The sequence below is a fragment of the Vigna unguiculata genome, chromosome 4 (genome assembly GCF_037176805.1).
Source record: "Vigna unguiculata cultivar grain cowpea cultivar isolate G323 ecotype 2 chromosome 4, ASM3717680v1, whole genome shotgun sequence".
NCBI lineage: Eukaryota > Viridiplantae > Streptophyta > Magnoliopsida > Fabales > Fabaceae > Vigna > Vigna unguiculata.
In genome coordinates, this window is record NC_140795.1 from 39,667,743 (window position 1) to 39,690,125 (window position 22,383).

At 30.1% G+C, this 22,383-nt stretch overlaps 1 protein-coding gene across 4 annotated transcripts; it reads left to right on the forward strand.

Moving 5' to 3' along the window:
- The first annotated feature begins 8,708 nt into the window (after nucleotides 1–8,708).
- LOC114180964 (HSP20-like chaperones superfamily protein) lies at nucleotides 8,709–16,395 on the forward strand. Of its 4 annotated transcripts, none has more exons than XR_014994673.1 (4): nucleotides 8,709–8,999; nucleotides 9,260–15,479; nucleotides 15,556–15,686; nucleotides 16,194–16,395. XR_014994673.1 is itself a non-coding variant. In XM_085672771.1 (3 exons), exons 1-3 carry the CDS (start codon nucleotides 8,858–8,860, stop codon nucleotides 15,563–15,565), a joined length of 6,372 nt encoding a protein of 2,123 aa, XP_085528897.1. In that variant the 5' UTR covers nucleotides 8,709–8,857; the 3' UTR covers nucleotides 15,566–15,906. The 4 variants fall into 4 exon arrangements, 1 of the variants encoding a protein (XP_085528897.1); XR_014994672.1 differs by having other exon boundaries at nucleotides 15,556–15,674; XR_014994674.1 differs by having other exon boundaries at nucleotides 15,556–15,648.
- Nucleotides 16,396–22,383: the final 5,988 nt, after the last annotated feature.

Sequence of the window (22,383 nt, forward strand, 5' to 3'; positions counted from 1 at the left end):
TTTTATCACCATTCCCTTTTATATTTCTAAGATAGATATTCATAAAATAAAACATCTTCTGGGAATACTTGTTTCATCTCTAATGATTATTTTTTATTAATTCTAACAATATAAAATGTTATCAATAAATCAATAAATGAATAGAGTTCACTTTTAAATGAATAATTAAATAATGCATAAAATAAAAAAAAACAATAATTGCTTATTTGATTAAAAAGCACTTTTATAAAAAAATTAATATAAACAGTCTTTATGTCAGCTGAAAAATGATCATATTAAGAAAGTTAGCTTCTTGCAAACTCAACAATCTCTTTCAACGTCAAAATGATCATATTAAAGAAATGAACTCTGATTTCAACTGTGGATTATTAAGTTGAAAGAACTATAAAATTCAACGGACCTTCGAGAGAATGTGCTAAAATAAAGGTTCTAACCAAGACAGGTTAGACTGGGGTTAAGAAAGATCTTGGAAAATAAAATAAAATAAAAAATACTTATAAATTAAATTGGCATATGTGTAAGTTATTATTTGTTGATTTTTTTTTTAATATTTTGGACATTTTTACTTTTTCTATTTTTATATAGAGTAATTTTAATTTACGAAAAAAAAAATCACTTAACCTTTATTAGAAGTTTTTATAGAAAATTTGTCCAAATATTTTTTTTTTTATATTTTGATATGTTGTTATTTTAAAATAAAAAAAAAACTATTGGACCTACTATTTAATAAGGACACATATAAGTTCAACAAATTCTCCCTCTCACGCTCAAATAGAGAGTTAAACCAAACTAACAGTCAAATAAACACTAATAATGGGTAGGCCTAAAAGTCTTTATTATAAAAAAATTTAATTATTGATTTAGTCCTCTAATTTTTGTAGTTTGATTCAATTTGGTTTTTTATTATTTGTTGATTTAATTTAGTATTCATATTATTTAAAACGATCTAATTTTGTTCTCTCTAATTTGATATCAAATTAGTAAATAAGCTTAATTACAACTTATATATACATGTTAAAACAACTTTTTTTATTTTATACATCAAATCACTACATCTAAATATCGAAATTATTTTATTTTTTACGAAGGTAAAAATGTAAATTAAAAATTTGAATATTTTATTTATACATCAAATCACTACACCTAAACAATTTTACATTTTTACCCTTATAAAAATAAAAATTAATTTGAATATTTAGGTGTAGTGATTTGATGTATAAATTCAAAAAAATTATTTTAACAAGTATCTATAAGTTGTAATTAAGTTTATTTACTATTTTGGTGTCTTATTGGAGAGGACAAAATCGAATCGTTTTAAAGAATAAGAGTACTAAATTGAACCAAAGATTTAAATAGAGGACTAAATTGAAAACAACTACTACCACTGTCATGTGTCACAACTGTAAACTGTCATGTGATACAACGGTAACCTGACACGTGACAGTTTATATTTTTTTAGAAAAAAAAATTAAAAAAAAATTAAAAATTAAAACAAAAAGATTGAAATTTCACAGCTTAACGTGTCATGTACAGACACACGACACGGTGTTAACTACAACTTAACGAGATATTAAATTGAACATTTTTAAATAATTAAATAATAAAAAAATCAAATTAAATCAAATCGATAAATTAATAGACTAAATTAGTAATTATATCTGAATAAAATATCACAAACCACTCATTATTACTATACTAAGAAGGTAGAATCACCAAATGTAACTATCAACAATAACACTCACGAGATAACAATAAATAATCCAAAACGATGAAAGAAACAAAAATGATAAGAAAACAACAACCACATAATAGTAACTCTGAACATTGCCCAAAACAGAACAAGAATGATTGAAAACGCAAAATAAACATATCATAGTGCGCAAATTTTTTTCCACTAAAATCAAGATAGGGAATAATTGTGACATGGTAAAGAGTTTTACATCACTAGACATGAACGACAAAAAAGAAAAAGAAAAGAACTAAACGACAAGTTTTCTCAAGTAAGTTGAATGTTTGTTATTATGCTTGAATATGGTGTTTATATAATTCAAGAAATATTTACTTCTGATTGGATTTAGTTGTATTTTGATTTTAAATGGATAACTCGTTTACATATGAATTATAGTAGGATTAATATTCACGTAATAAATCAGAAAATTAAAAAAAAAACGATGTATCTAAGGTCAAAGAATGACATATTTGCTAATAATTATTTTTCTTAACCGACAATTAAAGTTGTTTTATACACTTTATAAAGTTTCTTAGAGAAAAATAATTGTATGACTTCTTCGGGTAAGAGAATGACTGAACATATAATTTATGTGAATAGTTGACCTATATATTACTAGACATTTTTAGAATAGAAGTTTCATTTAAAATATTCATATTTGAGGAAATATTTTTTGGAAGACACAATCCTAACAATACTAATAATAAGATATAAACTCAATCTATACGAAAGTTTAATACCACTTTAATCTAAAAGCTTATAACAATACATTTATAGATGTTTTTATATATTCTTCAATTTTCTTGTTTTGTTTTTATTTAATATGAAAATTCATCTTAAATTTTCAATAATACACATAAGAGTGCGATAAATATAATTCAATAACAATTTTCATGGTCGTTATATTTAATTATTCAAACTTTTATTTTAGAAAATTTATATATATATATATATATATATATATATATATATATATTCCAACATTCCTTTGAAGTATACGAATATATACTACAAGAAAATTTTGAAATAATTATAAATTTTAATGATAAATATGTTTAAAAATCAATTTCTGTGATAGTTAAAATCTTGATAATTAATGTTAATGATCAATGTAGATACCAATTCATGATATAAATTATTTTTGTTACCAATTTAAAAAAAATCAATTAAATTTTTTTATTTATAACAAAAATAATTTTAATTACTAATAATTTTTAGTTTATAAATTAATATTTATATTTGTTATTATAATAACTAATTATTTTTTTAGTTATTATTTAGGAATTATTTTAGTATATGAAAGTTTTATATTGTCTTTAACTATAAAAAGTTATCCTTTTTCAATGTTTTTAAAAGATTTTAAACCAAAGGCACATATGAAGGTGATCAACTATTTGTTGCGACGTGTTTAGCTGTCACATAAAATAATAGTGTAGGTGTAACCTTCAAGTCAAACAACGTGTAACTCAGCCAAAATAATTTCATAGCTCCATGTTTTAGAAGCATTTGTTTGCTTCTTTCATCTAAAAAACCAAACACAATTTTACGTTTACTACTTTTGGTTGCATAACATCTCCGTCTCATAACCAAATATCTAACCACAATAGGACGAAAAAAGCATCCTAATATTTATTAATAAAATATGAACAAACTTTTAAAAAAGAAAATAATTTTTAGAATTAAATTTTAATCCAGTAGGCGATTACACCTAAGTAATGCATTACCATATGACCTTCATTTCAAACATGATGTTTTTAATATTAAAAGGTTAAAAAGTAATATAAATCTAAAAATAATTATTTTACTCCTTAAAATAAATAAAGTATTTTTAAAATTTACCTTTTAAATTTACTCCTATGATGAAAAATCAAATTTACCTTTTATTTTTTTTTTACAATTATTAAACTAAACACATTGAATTAGTAAAATAAATTGAAAATAAGAAATTAAATAAAATTAATATTAATTAAAAATTAAGAAATTAAAACCGTGAAAAAATATGGGTTAAATATACTTCTAGTTATTGAATTTTGATGCAGAATTAGAATTTATCCCTATCTAAAAATTTGATACATTTTGGTCTTCAAACTTAAGAAATGTATGAATATATTCTGTTTAACCCAATTAGTTAAATATTTTTGACACGACAAATGTGTTTCCTAACCGAGCCGACACTGAAGCGAAAATGAGTTAAACGGTATAAACAACTCTACTCAAATACTAACACAAAACCGATTTCACAAATAAAAAAAATAATGTAATTAAATTAAAAAGACTAAATACATTAATTTTTAAAGTTTCTTTACCAAAATTTAACAAAATTTCGAATGAAAACAATTTATAATTTCATGTCAAAATTTAAAAATAAACATAATTAACCTAAAAAATATTATAGACCGAAATTTATAGTTATGTCTATTTATAAATAGCATTATACATTAATAATTAATCATGTAAAATTAACTATACCCACAAAAAATATACATGAAATTAAGAATAATTTTATAAAACAAGGTTAATTATGATTTTAGTTTGAAACATCTCGTAAATTTCAGTTTTATGACTGGTTTATTATTTATTCTGTTAAATGGTTTTCTACTTTCTTTACATGGATACCAGTTACGGCGAGAAGAAAGAAATTGTACGAAACCGAAATAATGGATACCACCTTTTGCACTCATTCTCACCTATCCTTCTCTTTCGCAACTAAATAACTTAATTTTTTATTTTTTCTTTCTTTCTTCATCTTCCAACTTCCCTTGCAAGCAAACTAAGACTTGAATGGTAAGAAGCATCAACCACAAAATACTCGGTCCTGTTGGATTGAATTTAACTTAACCAATATAATATAACTTTTGAATTTAATATTTTAAAATTTATATTACAAGAACATGCTTAATTATTATGATTTTTTGTTGATAAAATTAAATTTGATATGTCAGTAAAACAAGATTTATCGAAGAATTTTAAGATTTTACTTATTAACAAAAAAATTATCTATAATAAATTTGTTGATAAAATCTATAAGTATCATTTGTTAGTAAAATCTTTTGATAAAATTTGTTGATAAATAATAATTTTAATTATTAAATAAAATTTTGACGGAAATAATGAATTTGTCAATAATAATAGATCTATCGATAAAAGTAATCGATAAAATTTATAAGTAAATTAGAATTTTAATTATTGACAAATTTTTTTTTCATGTTAATTATCAATAAATGTTTTCGTTGATAAAATTTTAATTATTACAAATTTTTTGCCGATAGATTTAGTTTGGATGTTGACCATTTCATCATTAAATTTATCGGTAAATCTATCAAGGAAGGATATTATTTTAATCGGTCAATAATAAATTTTTTAATAATTTGTCGGTAAATTTATCAGAAACTTAATTTTCTAAATTTATTAATAAATCGGTCGTTAAAATAGGTGCCTGACCATTACTAATATACACGTAAATCTATAAATATTAAAATATCACTATCGAATTAAGGCTTATATTTACATAATTTAATCCATGACCCGAATGTGATCATTATTGTTCATTTTATTTAATAATATACTTCCATGCGTCCAAATTTATTTTAGATTTTTATAGACAGGGTAGGATTGGTTTTTATTTGTTGAGGCATAATTGAAGGGCACTTAGGTTACATTTATGATTAGCACATGTAAAGTTTGTGAATTATTGAGTTGTGGTGGATAAAGTTGTGGTTCAAAGAGATTGGGCATAACCAATAGCTAGTAGGTTAACATGGATATTAATAAAAGGTTTGAAAGGACTGTTTTATGTAATAGTGTGAGCATTAACCTTTAAAATGGATACTATTAGGCCAAGACATGACTTCCCACCTACCGATTGGGACTTACATGTGTGAAATTCCTAAATGTCATTCAAGTTTAACTTTTTTCATGTTTGATGAATTTTAGATTCAAACCTCCATGATTTCTGTTGAAATAATTATTACCAGAACTTAATATACTTTTATATATCTATGGTATATGATATTATTTTTAAAAGGATAAATAGTGTCTTAAAGAAAATTACACTCTTAATATTAGATACTTAGTTACAACCTCGATACTAAAGTTTAAATATTAATGTTTAATATTTTTTTAGTCTTACACCTTTTAATTTTATACAAAAGTAAATTTCATCTTTCTCAAATTTTGAATCATTTTTATCTACAAAAGTTAATCGTGTTTCCCGATACAGCACAAAATTACAAAACAGTAATTATTCTTCGAAAGGAGCTCAATAATGGATCAACCCCAACTCATGACCATCTAAACCGCAGCACTTCCATCATCCTAATGACCACTAGAGGTTTCAACATCTAGCTCACACCAAATAAATTTTGGTGATCATTGCAAAAAGAAAAGTCAAACAGGGAAACAGACACCAAAACAAGAGGGTCAACTAGAGTAAAAAGAATATTTTTTATCATGTTATTAAGCAAGTAATTAATATATCAGATTATGAACATACAAAACAGCAAGCACCCAAACCATGTGACAACAAACAAATGCAAGAACTCTCTGACTCAATTATCTAGATTATACTCTTGATATAGAATTCTAAAGGAAGTATGCACATGTGCTGGTTTCTAAACTCTGCAAAGTCTCGACATAAGGGGTTATCACTCAACCACACACAAGGTTAATCCTCTAATGTCTTAAGCCCAATACGTCCCAAGATTAGGACCTTCTGTCACTCTCACCACATACATAGATCATTTTGCTCTATGTGAGCGTGAACGATCATTAGAGTTCATGATACATTCCTTTATCTAGACATCTCCTATATCAAAGTATATACTAATTACACCATCACCAAGAGCTTCCCATGAAACTCTTTTATCAACAACATTACACATGTCATCTCATGTCAAAGCACCACCAACCAACCAATTCAATAATTATTTCCTACTCAACATAGCAAAATCTCATTCAACATTCATGGCATCACACTTCATGCTTTTACGGTAAAACACTTTATCACACAGGCAAACACTCATATCAGAGAAGAAAACAGAACTAGAGCACAACCTTGCACCAGTCTCGCTCAGGCTGGAAGTCCTCGCTCAGGTGAGACAGGTTCTCTCGCTCAAGCGAGCTCTTTTCGCCTAGGCGAGAGCTCGAACAGTGGAATAGTGAGGTTTTTGCGAGATTACTCATCGTTCAAAACGAAGGCTCGTCGCTTGAGCGACAGTTCGAGCAGAAATCAGGGCGAACTTCTGCTATTCTCGCCTAGGAGAGACATGCTCGCTTGGGGCAAGAATATCAGTTCTCACCACTGTTCACACATGCAACAAACAAACATTCGAAGCCAAACAATGTTTTAACACCTTCCAGGCAACCACAATAGCAAACAAGCTACATAATCACGAAACAAAACCAAAGCAAGCAGAATATAAAGAAAAAACATGCAAACCCTAGTTTTCCTTACCTGTACAATGCTAATCAACCAACACATACACCAAAGAAGAGCACCACAGCTCCAAGGACGAACTAAGCAGCTGTACAGTATGAACATAAGGGTCAGAATGAGTCTCTAAGGCAACCCCAGACTGAACCAAAGCAACTATGTAGAAAAGGAGAAAAGGTAAGGTTGAGCTTAACTTACTTGGAGGAAAAAGGAGCTCAGCTACCTCGAAGGGCCAGAGTAGCTTATGCCCTAGTAGAGCTCTGGATTTTAGCAGTGAGAGGGAGGAGATGAACAGTTTCTGGAAAAGAATAGAATGAGAGTGAGTGGAGCTGAGTTGGGGGTTCTGGAGGTCCCTAATAGACTGACCTTTGACCCTCGAAAAAAACCAGACCCAAATCTTTTTAAAACAGAAAAGGGAGCTTACAACGAATGTATTTCACCAAAATAAGAAAGGAAAATTATATTGTATCTACCGCTAAAGATGTTACTAAAAAAATGGTATGAGAATACATTTTGAGAAGGCAGAAAAGAAAAAAAAAAAAAAAAGTAGTTGCAGCCGGAATTTAGCTGCTTTCTCCATTTAGCCATGACTTGCAAGCTTGCTTCTGGTTTATACCAGAGTTAAAATGATGCAAAGGAAATAAAGATTAATTAAGCAAAATAATGAGTAGACAATATCATCAGCAAAAACAAGATGTTGATTGAAAAAAGTGTGTTGTTGTTTAATGGAATTAAGAACATGAAATAAATGTATTTTGTTTCATCCATTTACCTTGTCCAAAACAAATTGAAATAAAGTTGTTGTATATATGAGTCTGTATTTTCTATTTTATTATTTTATTCTAATGAGCTAATAACAAATATATTAATCTTATTTGTTTTTAAAATAAAACGGTTTGTATTTTAAAATTTGAAGTTTGACTATGCTATATTGGGTTTCACTCACCATAATCACACTCTCATTTTGTTAAACCTGAGTTCATTCTCTTCCACATTACAAAATACATTTATTACAAATAAAAGTAAAATAAAATCATAATTTATATACACCAAATAAAAAATTCTTATTCTCATTATATATTACTAAAAATTATAAATTAAACTATAATTACGATATCTATACTCTTAAATTTTGTAGTTTGTAGAACAAGAAAATAATGGGGTTATGGAATATATTTTATTTTCAATTCTCCATAGATTCTTTTTTTTTTTTATGAAACAAAAGCTATTATTCAATCCTTTGGGCATAATATCAAACTGGTTCATCATAACATTACAACCTTGGTTTTCGGAAACAACAAAAGCAATAGGAAGTGACACAAATAGTATTGGAATTTCATTTCAAGACAATAATTATGACTTCATCGAACAAAGTTTTGGTTTTTAATCAAGAGAGCTTTAAAAGCTAGTATCTTTGAAAGGAAAGCAAGTACTAGCTTCCCACAGAGGAAAGAACAACAAAAACCGTATAGGCATCATCCTCATATTTAGGACCCACAAGAGCTACATATGAAAGAAAAGAATAAATACTTCTCTCATGTGTGTTGAAACTTCACAATTATGACCAGCCAATGATCCAAGCCTCAATCATCATTTTTCTGTTCTTATACTCATTAAAAAATCTAACACTTTTTATTTTAAATTCTGACAATTTTTTTAATCCTTGTTCTGAAAATATTATAGCAGCAACATAATAGATGGACCTGGAATTGGGACTCAAAATCACCAAAACTAGAGATGACATTGCTTCCATCTCTAAATATCGATTAGCAAAAGCAGGACCTGTTTTTCAATCTAGAGAAACAAACACTGCTTTCATCCTCACTGCTCATCTCAAAGGTTAGTCCTGTAACATCTTAGATAACTCTCATTTATTTTTTTAGCAGAGATCACAATTATTCTTCACGATACACAATCTTGCTTGAATCAGGCAAAACTGTCATGATAGCAAAGTATTATATACTTAGAATTCAAACTTGAGATTATTGGTTATGTAAGAACAAGGCTTGTGTAGGATTTGAAGGATACCAGTGATCTAGCATTTTTAATGTTTTATTGTTTATGGAATATATCAATGTAAGTATCTAATGCAAACACAGGTTATAAGAAGAATAACATTAACATCAAGATTAGTGAAGATGGTAGTAAGATATCAGTTAGTGGAGAGAAGCCTGTTCAGAATATTTTGATGATGGGATGGTTAATGCATAAGAAAGAGGTTGATGTTGCAGGGTTTAATAAGGTTTTCAGAATTCCTGATGGGGTGAAATTGGATGGGATCAAAGCCAAGTATGATGAGGAGGAATGGATAATGAACATTATCATGCCAAAATTGGTTAAAGGAAATTGTGGGGTTAAGATTGAAGAGATCAAGGAAGAAGAATCTGATGGAAGAAGATCTGAACAAGAGAAAAATGAAGGTGATCTGAACATTCCTAGTGCTGTTGGAGAGACAAGCCAAAAGGGCGGCGCTAAAGATTCTGAAGTTCAGGCAATGGAGGACAGTGAAAGATTCATGGAGAAGAAAGCAGAAGTGTCTAACAATATGCTTGATGTTTCCAACAGGGAAAAAACTAAGGATACTGTGCATAGAGAAGTAGAAGAATCTAAAGTTGGAAATGATGGTGGAAATGGAGATAGTTTCAGAGAGGTTGGAAAGGAAGGGTGTGAAGTGAAGAACACATCAGAACAAGAGAAAAAAGTTGGAGTAGGCACCTCACAGAAAATTGGAGAAGCAAGTCAGAAGGAAATCAAAGAATTAAAGTTGAAGAATGAGGATGGAAGGGTAAAAACATCAGCAAAGGGGGAAAGTGTAGGTGAAGGTATGCCTAAAAACATTGGAGGAGATAGAAGACAAGATCAAGAGTTGAAGGTTCAAGAAATGGAGGACAATGGAGGTTTTTTAGAGAAGGAGGAGAAAGGAGTGAGTGAAAATATGCTTGATGATGCCAATGCAAACATAATTGGAGATGTGATTCAGAAAGAAGAAGAATCCAAGTCAGGAATTAAGGATAGAGATGGAGAAAGTGTGAAAGAAAAGAATGTGAGAGCAGGACACAAAGGAATGAAGATATCAGAAACTGAGCAGAATGTTGGTGCACATGTCACACAGAATATTGGAGATACAATCCAAGGAGTATCTAAAGATTCTGTTATAGAACAAATTGGGGAAAATAAAAGTATTATGGAGAAGATGGAGAGAGAAGAGCCACAAGAGATGCTTGTTGAAGCCGATGTGTCTACTGAGAGACAGACACTTGGAGAGTCAAACAAAAAACAATTTAGAGAGCTTAGGCCTGAAACTGAGGATAGACTAAAAGAAAGTGTGAAGGAAAATAGAATGGAAACAATGAAGGCACCAGAACTTGACCAAAATGTAGATGATCAGGTTCCTTCTAACATTGGTGGTATAAGCCAAGAAGAAGATAAAGAGTCTAGGATTCAATGGGAGAAGAAAACTAAAAGCATAAAAGAGAATATGGATGAAGGGAAATCTGAAAAAATACCTATTCAGGCAAGTGAGGATGGTAAAAAGCACATATATGGCAAGAGCATGCAAGAGAACATTAAAAAGCCTAAGATTCAAACTGGGAATGAAGATCATATTATACCTAAGATTGAAACTGGGAATGGAGATCAAGAATGTGGAGTAAAGGCTGGTAAGGAAGAATTTGATTCAATGGAAACAAGAAGGGAAACATTTCCTCAGAAGTTACCAAAAGGCACAATTGAGGAAGGCAAAAGGTTGAGTGTTTCAAAAATGAGAGAAACTGAAGATGTCAAAGAAGCAAAGATCAAAACAAAATGGAAAGAGAATGAATATTTGGTGGATAAGGATGAAGGTGAAGAACACAGAAGGATGCACAAGGAAGCCAAAAAAGACTTGGCAAAAGAGACACTGCCGAAAAAAGAAGATGTCAAAAGAGCAATGGACAAAAGAGAAAGGAAAGAGGTTGAATATTTTGTGGATAAAAGTGCAGGTGAAGAGCATAAAAGGAGGCATATGGAGGCAAAAGAAGACTTAACAGAAGAGTCAATGAAAAAAAATGAAGCAACAATGGACAAAAGAGAAGACAAAGAGATTGAGTACTCTCTAGAAGAAAGGAAGAACTTAACAACAAAGAAAATTCAAGAAACTGAAGATATCAAAGAAAAAATGTCCAAAACAAAAAACAAAGGGATTGAAAAATTTGAAGATACGGGTGAAAGGAAAGAACACAACAGGTTGTATATGGAAGCGAAGGACTTCAAAAAAGAGACAATACAGGAAAATGAAGATATCCAAGAAGCAATGGTAAAAAGAGAAGGCAAAAATAATGAACATTTTGGGGATAAGCGTGGTGAAAACCCCCAAAGGATGCATATGGAAGCAAAGAAGAACATAGGAAAGGAGATAATGCAAGAAACAGATGGTGGCAAAGAAGCAACCGTTAAAAGAAAAAGAGAAGAGATTGGAAATTTTACTGATAAGGGTGAAAGTGAAGAACCAACAAAGATGCTTACGCATGCAAAGAAAGAGTTAACAAAAGAAACAGAGCAAGAAAACGAAAAAGTAAAAGAAGCTATGCTCAAAACGAAAGACAAAGAAACTGAACATATTGTGGATAAGGGTGAACCCAAAAGCATGAATGTGGAACCAAAGAAGGATTTAACAACAAAGATCGTGCAAGAAAGTGAACATGTCAGAGAAGCAATGGTCAAAGGAGAAGGCAAGGGTTATAAATATTTTGTCGATAAAGATGTAAGTGAAGAACCCGAAAGGATGCATGTAGAACCAAAGAAGGACATGGCAAGGGAGAAATTGCAAGAAATAGAAGGTTCCAAAGAAGCAATGGTCAAAGGCAAAGAGATTGAAAATTTTGTTGTTAAGGATGGAGGCGAAGAAAACAAGATGAATATGAAACTAAAGAAAGAGTCAACAAAAGAAACAAAGCAAGGAAGTGAAAATGTCAAAGAAGCCATGGGGAAAATGAAAGGCAAAGAGACTAAATATTTTGTAGACAAGGGTGAAGGTGAAGAACCCAAAAGCATGCATGTGGAAGCAAAGAAGGAAAATGATAGAGAAGGCAAAGATCATGAATGTTTTGTGGATAAGGGTGAAGGTGAAGAGACCAAAAGGATGCTAATGGAACCAAAGAACGTAGAAAAAGAGACAATGCAAGAAATAGAAGGAGTCAAGGAAGCAATGGTCAGAAGAAAAGGCAAAGAGATTGAAAATTTGGCTGATAAGGATGAAGCTGGGGAACTCACAAAGATGCTTGTGAAGCCAAACAAAAAGTTGACCAAAGAAAAAAAGCAACAAAGTGAAAAAATCAAAGAAGCTATGGTCAAAAGGAAAGGCAAAGAGACTGAATATTTTGCAGATAAGGGTGAAGATAAAGAACCCAAAAGCATGTATGTGGAAGAAAAGGACTTAACAACAAAGACTACACAAGAAAGCGAAGAACCCATAAGGATGCATATCAAACCAAAGGACATAACAAAAGAGACAATACCAAAAACAGGAGTTAAAGAGGCAATGGTCAAAACCAAAGACAAAGAGATTGGAAATTTTGTTGACAACTTTGATGGTGAAGAGCGCATAAAGATGCTCGTGAAAGAGTTACCAAAAGAAAGAAACAAAAGAATAAAAGTCAAAGAAGTTATGGTCCAAAAGAAAGTCAAAGAAACTGAATATTCTATGGATAAGCATGAAGAAGAACCCATAAACATGCATGTGGAAGCAGAGAAGGACTTAACATCAATGACTATACTAGAAAGTGAAGATGTGAGAAAAGAAGTGGTCGAAACAGAAGGAAAAGATTATGAATATTTTGCTGATGCGGGTGAGAGTGAAGAACTTAAAATGAGGAATATGGAAGCAAAGAAGAACATGGGAAAAGAGTCAATGCAAGAAAGAAAAGGTGCAAAAGAAGCAATGGCTAAAAGAAAAGGCAAAGAGATTGGAAGATTTGAAAAGGGTGAAGATAAAGAGACTAAAAAGGTGTATATAGAAGCCAAGAAGGACTTAACAACAGTGACAATGCAGGAAAGTGATGGTACCGATGAAGGCAATGAAAACAAATGCCTTTCTGATGAGGGTGAAGGTGAAGAACCCAACAGGATGTATATGGAAACAAAAAAGGATTTTAGAGAAGAGACATTGCATGAAAGTGAAAATGTAAAAAAAGTGAAGGTAAAAAGCGAAGGCAAAGACATTGAATGTTTTGCAGATAAGAGTGCAGACAAAGAATCAATAAGGATGGTTATGGGAACAAAGAGAGATTTGACAAAAGAGGAAATGCATGAAAATGACGATGCCAAAGAAACTGTGATCAAAAGGAAGGGCAAAGAGATTGAGTATTTAGTGGGTAACAGTGGAGGTGAAGTTGAAGAACCCAAAAGGATACATACTGCACAAAAGAAAGAGCTAGCAACAAAGACAATGCATGAAATTGAAGATGCCAATGAAATCATGGTCAAAAGCAAACACAAGGAGATTGAAAATTTTGAGGATAAAGCTAAAGGTAAAGAATCCAAAATTAGGGAAGCAAAGAAAGACTCAACAAAAGTGACAATGAAAGAAAGTGATTATACCAGAGAAGCAATGGTTAAAAGAAAAGGTAAAGAGGTTGAAAATTTTGTAGATAAAGGAGAAGAACCGAAAAGGATGCATACGGAAGCAAAGAAGGAGTTAACAACCAAGAGAAGAGAAGAAAGTGAAATTGTGAGAGAAGCAATGGTCAAAAGAGAAGGGGAAGAAGAGATGGACTATTTTCTGAAAGAGGGTGAAGATGAGAAGGACATACCAAAAGAGAAAATTCAGATAGTTGAGAAGATTGAGCATGGAATTATGGATAAGGATCAAGAAAATGTACTAGGAAAAACTGCTAAAGGAAAAACTGAAGTACCAACTGAAGAGGGTCCCAAGCTAGTGGGGGGACAAGATGGAAGCAGAGGACTTAAGGTTTCAAAAATGGAAGACACAAAAGAAATTATCAAAGAAGAAATGGATGAAACAGAAAGTTTAAGGGAAAAGGTTCAAGAACAAAAGTCTAAGAAGAAAGAAGAAACTAGTAGAGTTATTCAGAAAAAAACAGCAACTGAGATCTTACAGAAGGAAACTGAGGAGTCCAACAATGAAAGAAATACCATAGAAAGACCAAATTTACCAAACAATATGGTCAAAGTGGTATTTGAAGTGTTGGGGACTTTTCAGGCAAAGCTTCCCAAGAAGGTGATCGAAGCAATTGGCCAAAATAAGGACAAGAATGAATATGTCATTGTGAAACTGAAAGCAGAGGGATCTATAGAGATGCATGTTGAACCAAATGAGGCTTTTGATGAGGATGAAACTGATGAAAGAAGTGAGAAAGAAGTTAGAAAGCCAAAACTCAAGTCTACTGAGCAAATAAGTGGCAAAGAGAATGTTGATTTTGGGGTGTTTGATGGAAGCAAAGGATCAAAATTTCTTGAGATGGGAAAAACACAAGGCGCAAAAGAAGACAATACACAAATGGAGGAGACAGTGAAGAAAATAAATGGAGACCAATCTGAGAAGATAGAAGTTGAAGAAAAAGGAAGAAAGTCATCTCAGAAAGGAAGAGAAGGTCCTAAGATCCAAACGATGGTACAAAATCAACATTGTTTGCAAGAAGAGAAGGAAATGCCCTTGGGAAAAACAACAGAAGGAGAACTTGCACAAGCCACAACTACACATTCAAAAGCAAAAAGTGAGATTGATGAGCTACATGTAAATCAACTTCCATCTCCATCTATTGAAATGAGGAATATAGAGCCACGTGAATCAAAAAAGCATGGTTTAAAAGAATTCATTCATTCTATAGATAGTACTGCAGCATCAGAAGTAGTTGCAGATGAAGCGGCTGAACCATCAAAATTTCTGAGTTCATCTTCCACTCAACCATTTGAAGTTGAAGGAAAGGATAAGATAGGTGCTAGTTATGATTATGAATCTCAAGATTCAGAGATGGACTCTGAAATAGATGGCGAAGCATCAACCAAAGGTGAAACAGACGAAGAAGTTCTACAAAGAGAGACACCGCAGCCAGAGTTCCCTGAAAATCAACAATGCACACACAAAGCTATGGAAGAAACACGTGAAATTGAAGAAGAAAAGGAAGATGAACAAGTAGATGAATCCGATCAGGAAGACTCTGAAGAGTTGGAGGAGCAAAAAGAATGTGAGGAGGAAGCCATTGGAGGGAAGAAGGACCAGAAAAGGTCAAAGAAAATGATTGTTTCCACCATCATAGCAGGATCAGCCCTTCTTGCTTCAGGAATTTTTCTCATTATTCGACATAGAAGATCCACAAAAGGGTATGTGTTCATAAAATCTAGTTTCCACTTTTCTATGCGAAGAGAATCTTCCTTAGTGTGCCTGTTTTGCTCTCAGTGCCAAGTGATATTCAAAGTGAGTTGAAGCTGCTCAATTTTTGAACTCGTGGAAATTCAGCGGAGAAGAACATGCAGTGGCTTGTTTTGCTGTGTACGTAGCAACACCTTTGTTGTTCGGTAAGCAAATTGGTATGCATGGTTTGGATGTTCTTATGTTTTATGTTACGAGAAAGAAACATGCCGTGGCATGATTAATCAAATTTATGGTAGGAATTCAGGTGTGAGTCTAAGTCTCATATTGATTAAAAATGAGAAAGTAGAACACTGTATAAGGATAAAGACTCATAAATCCATTGTCTTAAAGTTTTGGATTGAGAGTGGTGTCAATGTTTTATATAGTTGAACTCAAGTCTCATTGGTATCGTATCTCTCCGATATATATTTTCTTCGTCCTTTCAATTGATTAAGTAATCTTTGTTGGTGGGATGATAATTCGTAATATTTATCATTTTAAAAAACCAGGAATAAGAGTCTGATTGAACTCCAGAATTGTCTATTAAACATGATTTAGAATAATCATAACAAACGAGTGGCCATTCATTATTATGTATGTTATGCCATGGAACTACAAAATATTGCAATTAGAGCAAATTCCAACATTAGGCCTGATATGTGACATTGTTCTTATGACATCAGATTCTGATATGCTTGAAGTTGGAAATGGAAGCATGAGCACGCACGAAACGAAATTGTGTCTAGTTCAGCATTTCAGCATTAGCTGAGCCAAGGTATCACGAAGTCAAATTCAAAAGCTTATTTGTAACTTTGAAATTAAAATTTAAGTCTTAAAATTGAACTAATGGATTTGATTCCTTAAATAGATTTGACTCATATAACATTTATGTAATCTCTAATTAATGAGGCCTTCAAAAAAGAAAAAACCATCATTTAACAACCAAACAATGAGGAGAGTAAATTCCATTATAAAGACAAAGCAAAATTATTTAATAAATATCTATAATTGATCATTTCTTAGCTCAAAAATCAAAGTGCTTGTTCTCAGAAATCTCTACCTATAACATCCTACAATCACTGGAAAGTTTCAACTACATTAGGGTAAAATATATCAGCTCAAAACGTTTCGGAAATCTTGTTCTAAAAAAATAATAATAATGCATTTACTTCAAAAGGTGTTTTGAATAAATATAAAAACTAAGTCTATTAAAATTTTGTCAAAATTAAAACTAATATTTTAAATACTTTAAAGTGCCGAAAACTTTTCTTCTCAATGTCAATGAACTCAAACTAACTAACATTATGTTTGTGAAAATGTCATGGTGATCTTTCTATAATCATTAGCTTGTTCGTTAGTTTTTCTATCAAGATATATAAACCATGAGTATATCAATAAGTTCATAAACACTTGACAAATTTCACTCCAAAAGGAGCAATTCAGAATTCAGGTATTATACCACTAATCAAAGAAAAATTAGAAATAACATTGTGAAAAGAAAAAAAAAACGACCAAGAGTTTTAGAAGAATCTAATTCAAACATCAATTTTAATATCTCCTTATATTGTTCCTCAGTTCCCTGTTATTTGCTTTTGCATCCTTTTCGTTTATACGTGCATCTATGTGAAACGTTGGAAAAGTCTTAAAATCTTCATTCTTTAGATTTCTAGAGAGTAGAATTTAGAATCATTATGAAATGCACAAATACAAATGAGAAAATATATTTCAAATATAAAAATTACATAAATTCAAAATATATTTTCAAATTTAAAGATACATCTCCAAATATATTTTTATATTATAAAATTTAAAATACATTATAAACTATAATTAAAATTAAAATTTTAAATTTTAAATTTTAAATATATTTAAAATTTTAAAGTCTATAATATATTTTAAGATTGAAAAACTCAAAATACATTTTTTTTTAATTTCAAATTGAATACTAAAAAATTAGATTTTCAAATTCATAATATTTTCTATTCATTGATTATTTGGATTTTTTTTTTCTCTCACACTCAAGTAGAGGAAAAAAGTTATCCACTCAAATTTAAGCATTCAAAGTTCATAGATTCATCAAGCACGTGAGTATTGAAGTTTCAGTTCTAAAAAAAATTCAAACAGAAACGAAACGGTACAATTATATATAAACATAATAAATATAATTTTAGTTCATGAAATATCTATGAATTGTACATTTAATTTTAAATCATTTTTTTTCTTTTTACTTTTGTTTCTTTAAAATATGTTTGCATTTGATTCGTAAAAAAGAAAACTATTTTAGTTTTATTTTTACTATTGTAGTGATTCTTTTAAGTGATTGGAATATTTGTGAATTTTTTTTTTTGGCTTAAATACCTTTTTAAGTCTTCATTTTCTTAGTGTTTGTTGTCCTCATTTTCACAGAATGTTTAAAATGGTCCTCATTTTTACCGAATGTTTATAATGGTCCTCATTTTCGCAATTCGTGTTTTATTTGGTCCTTTTCTATAACGTCGTTTAAATCATTAGTGGAGCATTGTACATGTGGCACGATTTGTATTAGGGTGTATTACGTGTACTGTACAGGTGGCTTAATTAGATATTTGGAGATAAATAAGTGAGCTAGGGTTTTTGTAGGGAATATTTGGGCAATTGGTGAGTTTTGACAATCTTGTTCCTCCATTCCCAATTGGTATTGCTGCAATCTTCTTCTTCCTGCAATCCCATTATATAGGTATGTTACTGTCCCAACATCGACAACCGACAAACAAACCAACTAAAATAATATCCCACTGAACCCCACCTACAGACACAAACTACACAAAATCATGGAAGTAATTTAGAAACCATGCAGAACATCACAACAATCGAAAGACAAACAAACCCAAAAATAGAATCATGAAAACCCTAACCCACAAGCAAACACAACCCAGAAAACCTTGAACCCACTTACCTCGTTGATGATGATTAACTAGAAAATTGAAATGAAGAGTGCAACTGCAATCCAATGATGAAATGACAATTATTAGCTGTTTCCTCTGCAAATCTGAACTCAAGAAAGACTAAGATAAAGAAATTTCCCTAATTGCAAAATTTCCCCTAAATTGATAAATTAACGTTAATTAGCCACTTGTACAGTACACGTAACACACCCTAATACAAACTGTGCCACTTGTACAATGTTCTGTTAATGATTTAAACGGCGTTACAGAAAAGGACCAAATAAAACACGAATTGCGAAAATGAGGACCATTCTAAACATTCGGTAAAAATGATACCATTTTAAATATTCTGTGAAAATGAGGATCATCCGCAACAAACACTACGAAAATGATGACCAAAAAGGTATTTAAGTTTTTTTTTTTTTTAAATGTCATTAAAAAGGTAGAAAGGGTACAAAAACTTAATGAAAGCATCGAGGATGAACATTAGTAGGGAATTGCTTCTTTCACAATATCAAATTTATTGTTGCACACATAATAGAATGAAAATAATTAAAATAATTCATTACGAAATGTTTTTTTTTTTCAAGAAATATTTCATGGATTTCGAAAAACTCTTTTTGGACTATATACTACACTCTTTTTTTTTTCTATTTGTTTGGCTTTTCATGAAATTCATTCACATTTTTAACATATTTTTTATCACAACATTTATGTAAGTATGTTTAAATGATGTATGTCAATTAAATTTTTTTATGTCTCACATTTGAATATTTTTACTACTTTTAAATATTTTTATATTTTTATTTATTATATATTTTCTTTTCGCATGAGAATGTTTAACACTATCAATTTAATTGTTCAATAGCATAAACATTTAATTTATTAGGTACTATAAAAAAATTATTTACTTTGTTTTATTATTATTGATTTTTGGTTTATTTTAAGAAGTCTTTTGTTTCTTTAAAACTATTTTTGTTATCTCTTAACAATAGACTAGGTAGGTTTTTTTTTATCTTATACACCTTTAATTATACATTTATTTTTCTTTGTGCGATTTCAGTCTCTAAAATTTTTTGTAAGACACACATTTCATCATTTTTTTAATATTTTTATTTGTTGTTTATTTTTATCATGTAGAATACTATTTTTGGATATTTTTTATATAATTATTTTTATTTTTTAACTCATTATCATACATATAATTTTATCACTATAATTGTATAAATTAATTTTATTTCCTATAATATAATAATTTAATATAGTTGTTATGAATATTTTTTATCACCATCCAACATATATTGGAGTTCAAAAGATGAGATATCTATGAGGATGAATTTGAGTGTGAGAATGAATTTGGGTATATTCTCGTTGAACTTGAGTACGAGGATGAATTTTTTTTTATAGATATGAGATACTGAAACGTGTTTCCGCCCCATTCCTTTGTCGTCTGTCTATATAAAAGTGTTTTGGAAATTTTGTTCCAAAAATTTATTCTATAAAATGTTCCAAAAAGTATTTCACCTTATCGGGACATTATATTTCAAAAATTTTGTTTCAAAAATTTCAGTTCTGAGTTTTCATTCTAGATATGTTAATTTACACGTGACAATATCTCAATAGATAAAATAAAGGTTTAATGTGACTCGAGAATATCTCAATAAATGAAATAAATGTTTGATGTGACTTGAGAAGCGAAGAAAAGATTTGGTGTGTGTTGAAAAATAAATTGTCAAAGTATTATAGTTCAATTCCAAAAGTAATGTTCTAGAGTTAATAATTGGAAAGTTACTTGTGAAAGAATTCTTGGAAATTGATGGGGTGGAGGAAGAAATTGATGAAATTGATGGGGGTGCAGGAAGCAGTGGTACAAAACAGATTCCACCCCTCCATCATCTTTTGAGCTATTTTCTTCTACATCCCCTACTCTCTTCTCCTATTCTCACATTCTCACATTATAATAAAAACATCGCCTTTTTTATAACACATCTAATCAATTTGAATTTGTAATTTTATGATTAAATAATTTGAAATATAACCGTAATTTACATAATTCAAAAATATAATTCTAAATTACAAAATCTTAAATATAGTTCTAAATTATGTAATTTGAAGTATAATTCTAAATTATAAAATCTAGGTTATGGTTTTAAATTACAAAATTTAGAATAGAGTCTATAATATAATTTTATATTATGTAATCTAAAATCATGGTTTAAATTATGAAATTTGAAACTATAATTACATAATTTAAAACCATATTTCACATTTTGTAATTCAAAACTATATTTTAAATTACGCAATTAAGAATCCAAAGCATATTTAGGGATTATTTAATTTATACTATGTTTCAATAACTTAAGAACGTCCTACATTGCATAATTTAAAATCACAAATATAGTTTGGGATACACTTTCGAAACCTATTCAAAACACATAATTCGTGTTCAATGTATTCCGAAACAAGTGAGGTTTGTCTATTTAAATAATAGACAAAAAAAACTATTAAATGCATTATAATTACAGAGAGGGAGAATAAATAATAGAGTGTGATAAATGTGAATTTTAAGTAAAAAATAATGTTAAAATTGACACTAAAATGCCTTTAAATAAAATGAATGTTCTTAAAATAATTAGAAAAGGCTCGACCTTAAATTAATATATACGTATCAAATTTTATAAAAAGTGGAGAAGAAAAAGAAAAAAAAAAGTTTGAAGACCAATTCTTAAACTAGTATTTTTATATGTATATAATTTACCATGTCATTCTTTTATAATTGAATGTTTTCTCATATAATTAAAAACTTAGTATAATGGTATTCTCCCTTTTAATGTAGATAAGATAATTTAAATTTTTAGATATTTTTGCTTTATAGGATTTGGTATTAACTTTATTTGTTTTATCCATATCTGTTTTCTTTGTAGTTTGAACATGTTTATCATCCTCTAGTATATTAGAATACTCCTTCTCATCACACATATTGACTCATTTAGAAGCTATTTTTAATTCCTCTAAAAATTCAACTATTATGAGTTAAACTTAATTGTTGTAAACTCTGCAAACTATTCACAATGGGAGTGACATCCTCCAAAGAAGGCATTACAGGCAAGGAATCATATTCCACATGCAACCACCATCTAAATTCTTAAAAGAGAAGATTCATTCTCAACACAAATATTATAATGATTACCCATGACTAGCTCAAATTGTAACTGAGCATCAAGTTACACCTCCACCACAAGCGCTGCCACAAACTCCACCACAAGTTCCATCACAAGCTTCATCATAAGCTCCACCATAGGCTCCATTACAAGCTCCACCACAGGTTCTACCACTTGAGCTAAAGAGTCCTTAGTCCCATCTTATCCACCAACCACTTTTGGACGATAATGTTGTTATATTTTTTAGCCAAATATTTTCTTCCCACTAGAAATAACATTGACATCTTGTTGTAACCGTTTACAAGTAGATAACTCAAACTGTGATTGAGCATCAAGTTGCACCTCCACCAAGCGATGCCATAGACTACACCACAGGTTCCATCACAAGCTCCGTCATAAGCTCAATCACAAGCTTCACAGGTTCTACCACATGAGCTAAAAAGTCATTAGTCTCATCTTGTGCACCAACCACTTTTGGACGATAATGTTGTTATATTTTCTAGCCAAATATTTTCTCTCCACCAGAATAACATTGACATCCTGTTGTAACCGTTTACAAGTAGATAGATCATGACCAATCATTTTTCAATTTGAACAAAACATAGACAAATCTTCATACTTCACATCAACAATAAACATAAATTGTGAAAAATAAGATAATAAATCAACATCAATCAAGATACGTGCAAAGAAACTTTGCGACTTATTCTTGATATAATCATCTAAAGATAAAGGTGTACCAGTTTCACGTACTATTGAGAGAATCGCTTTTAGTTGTCAATACTCTA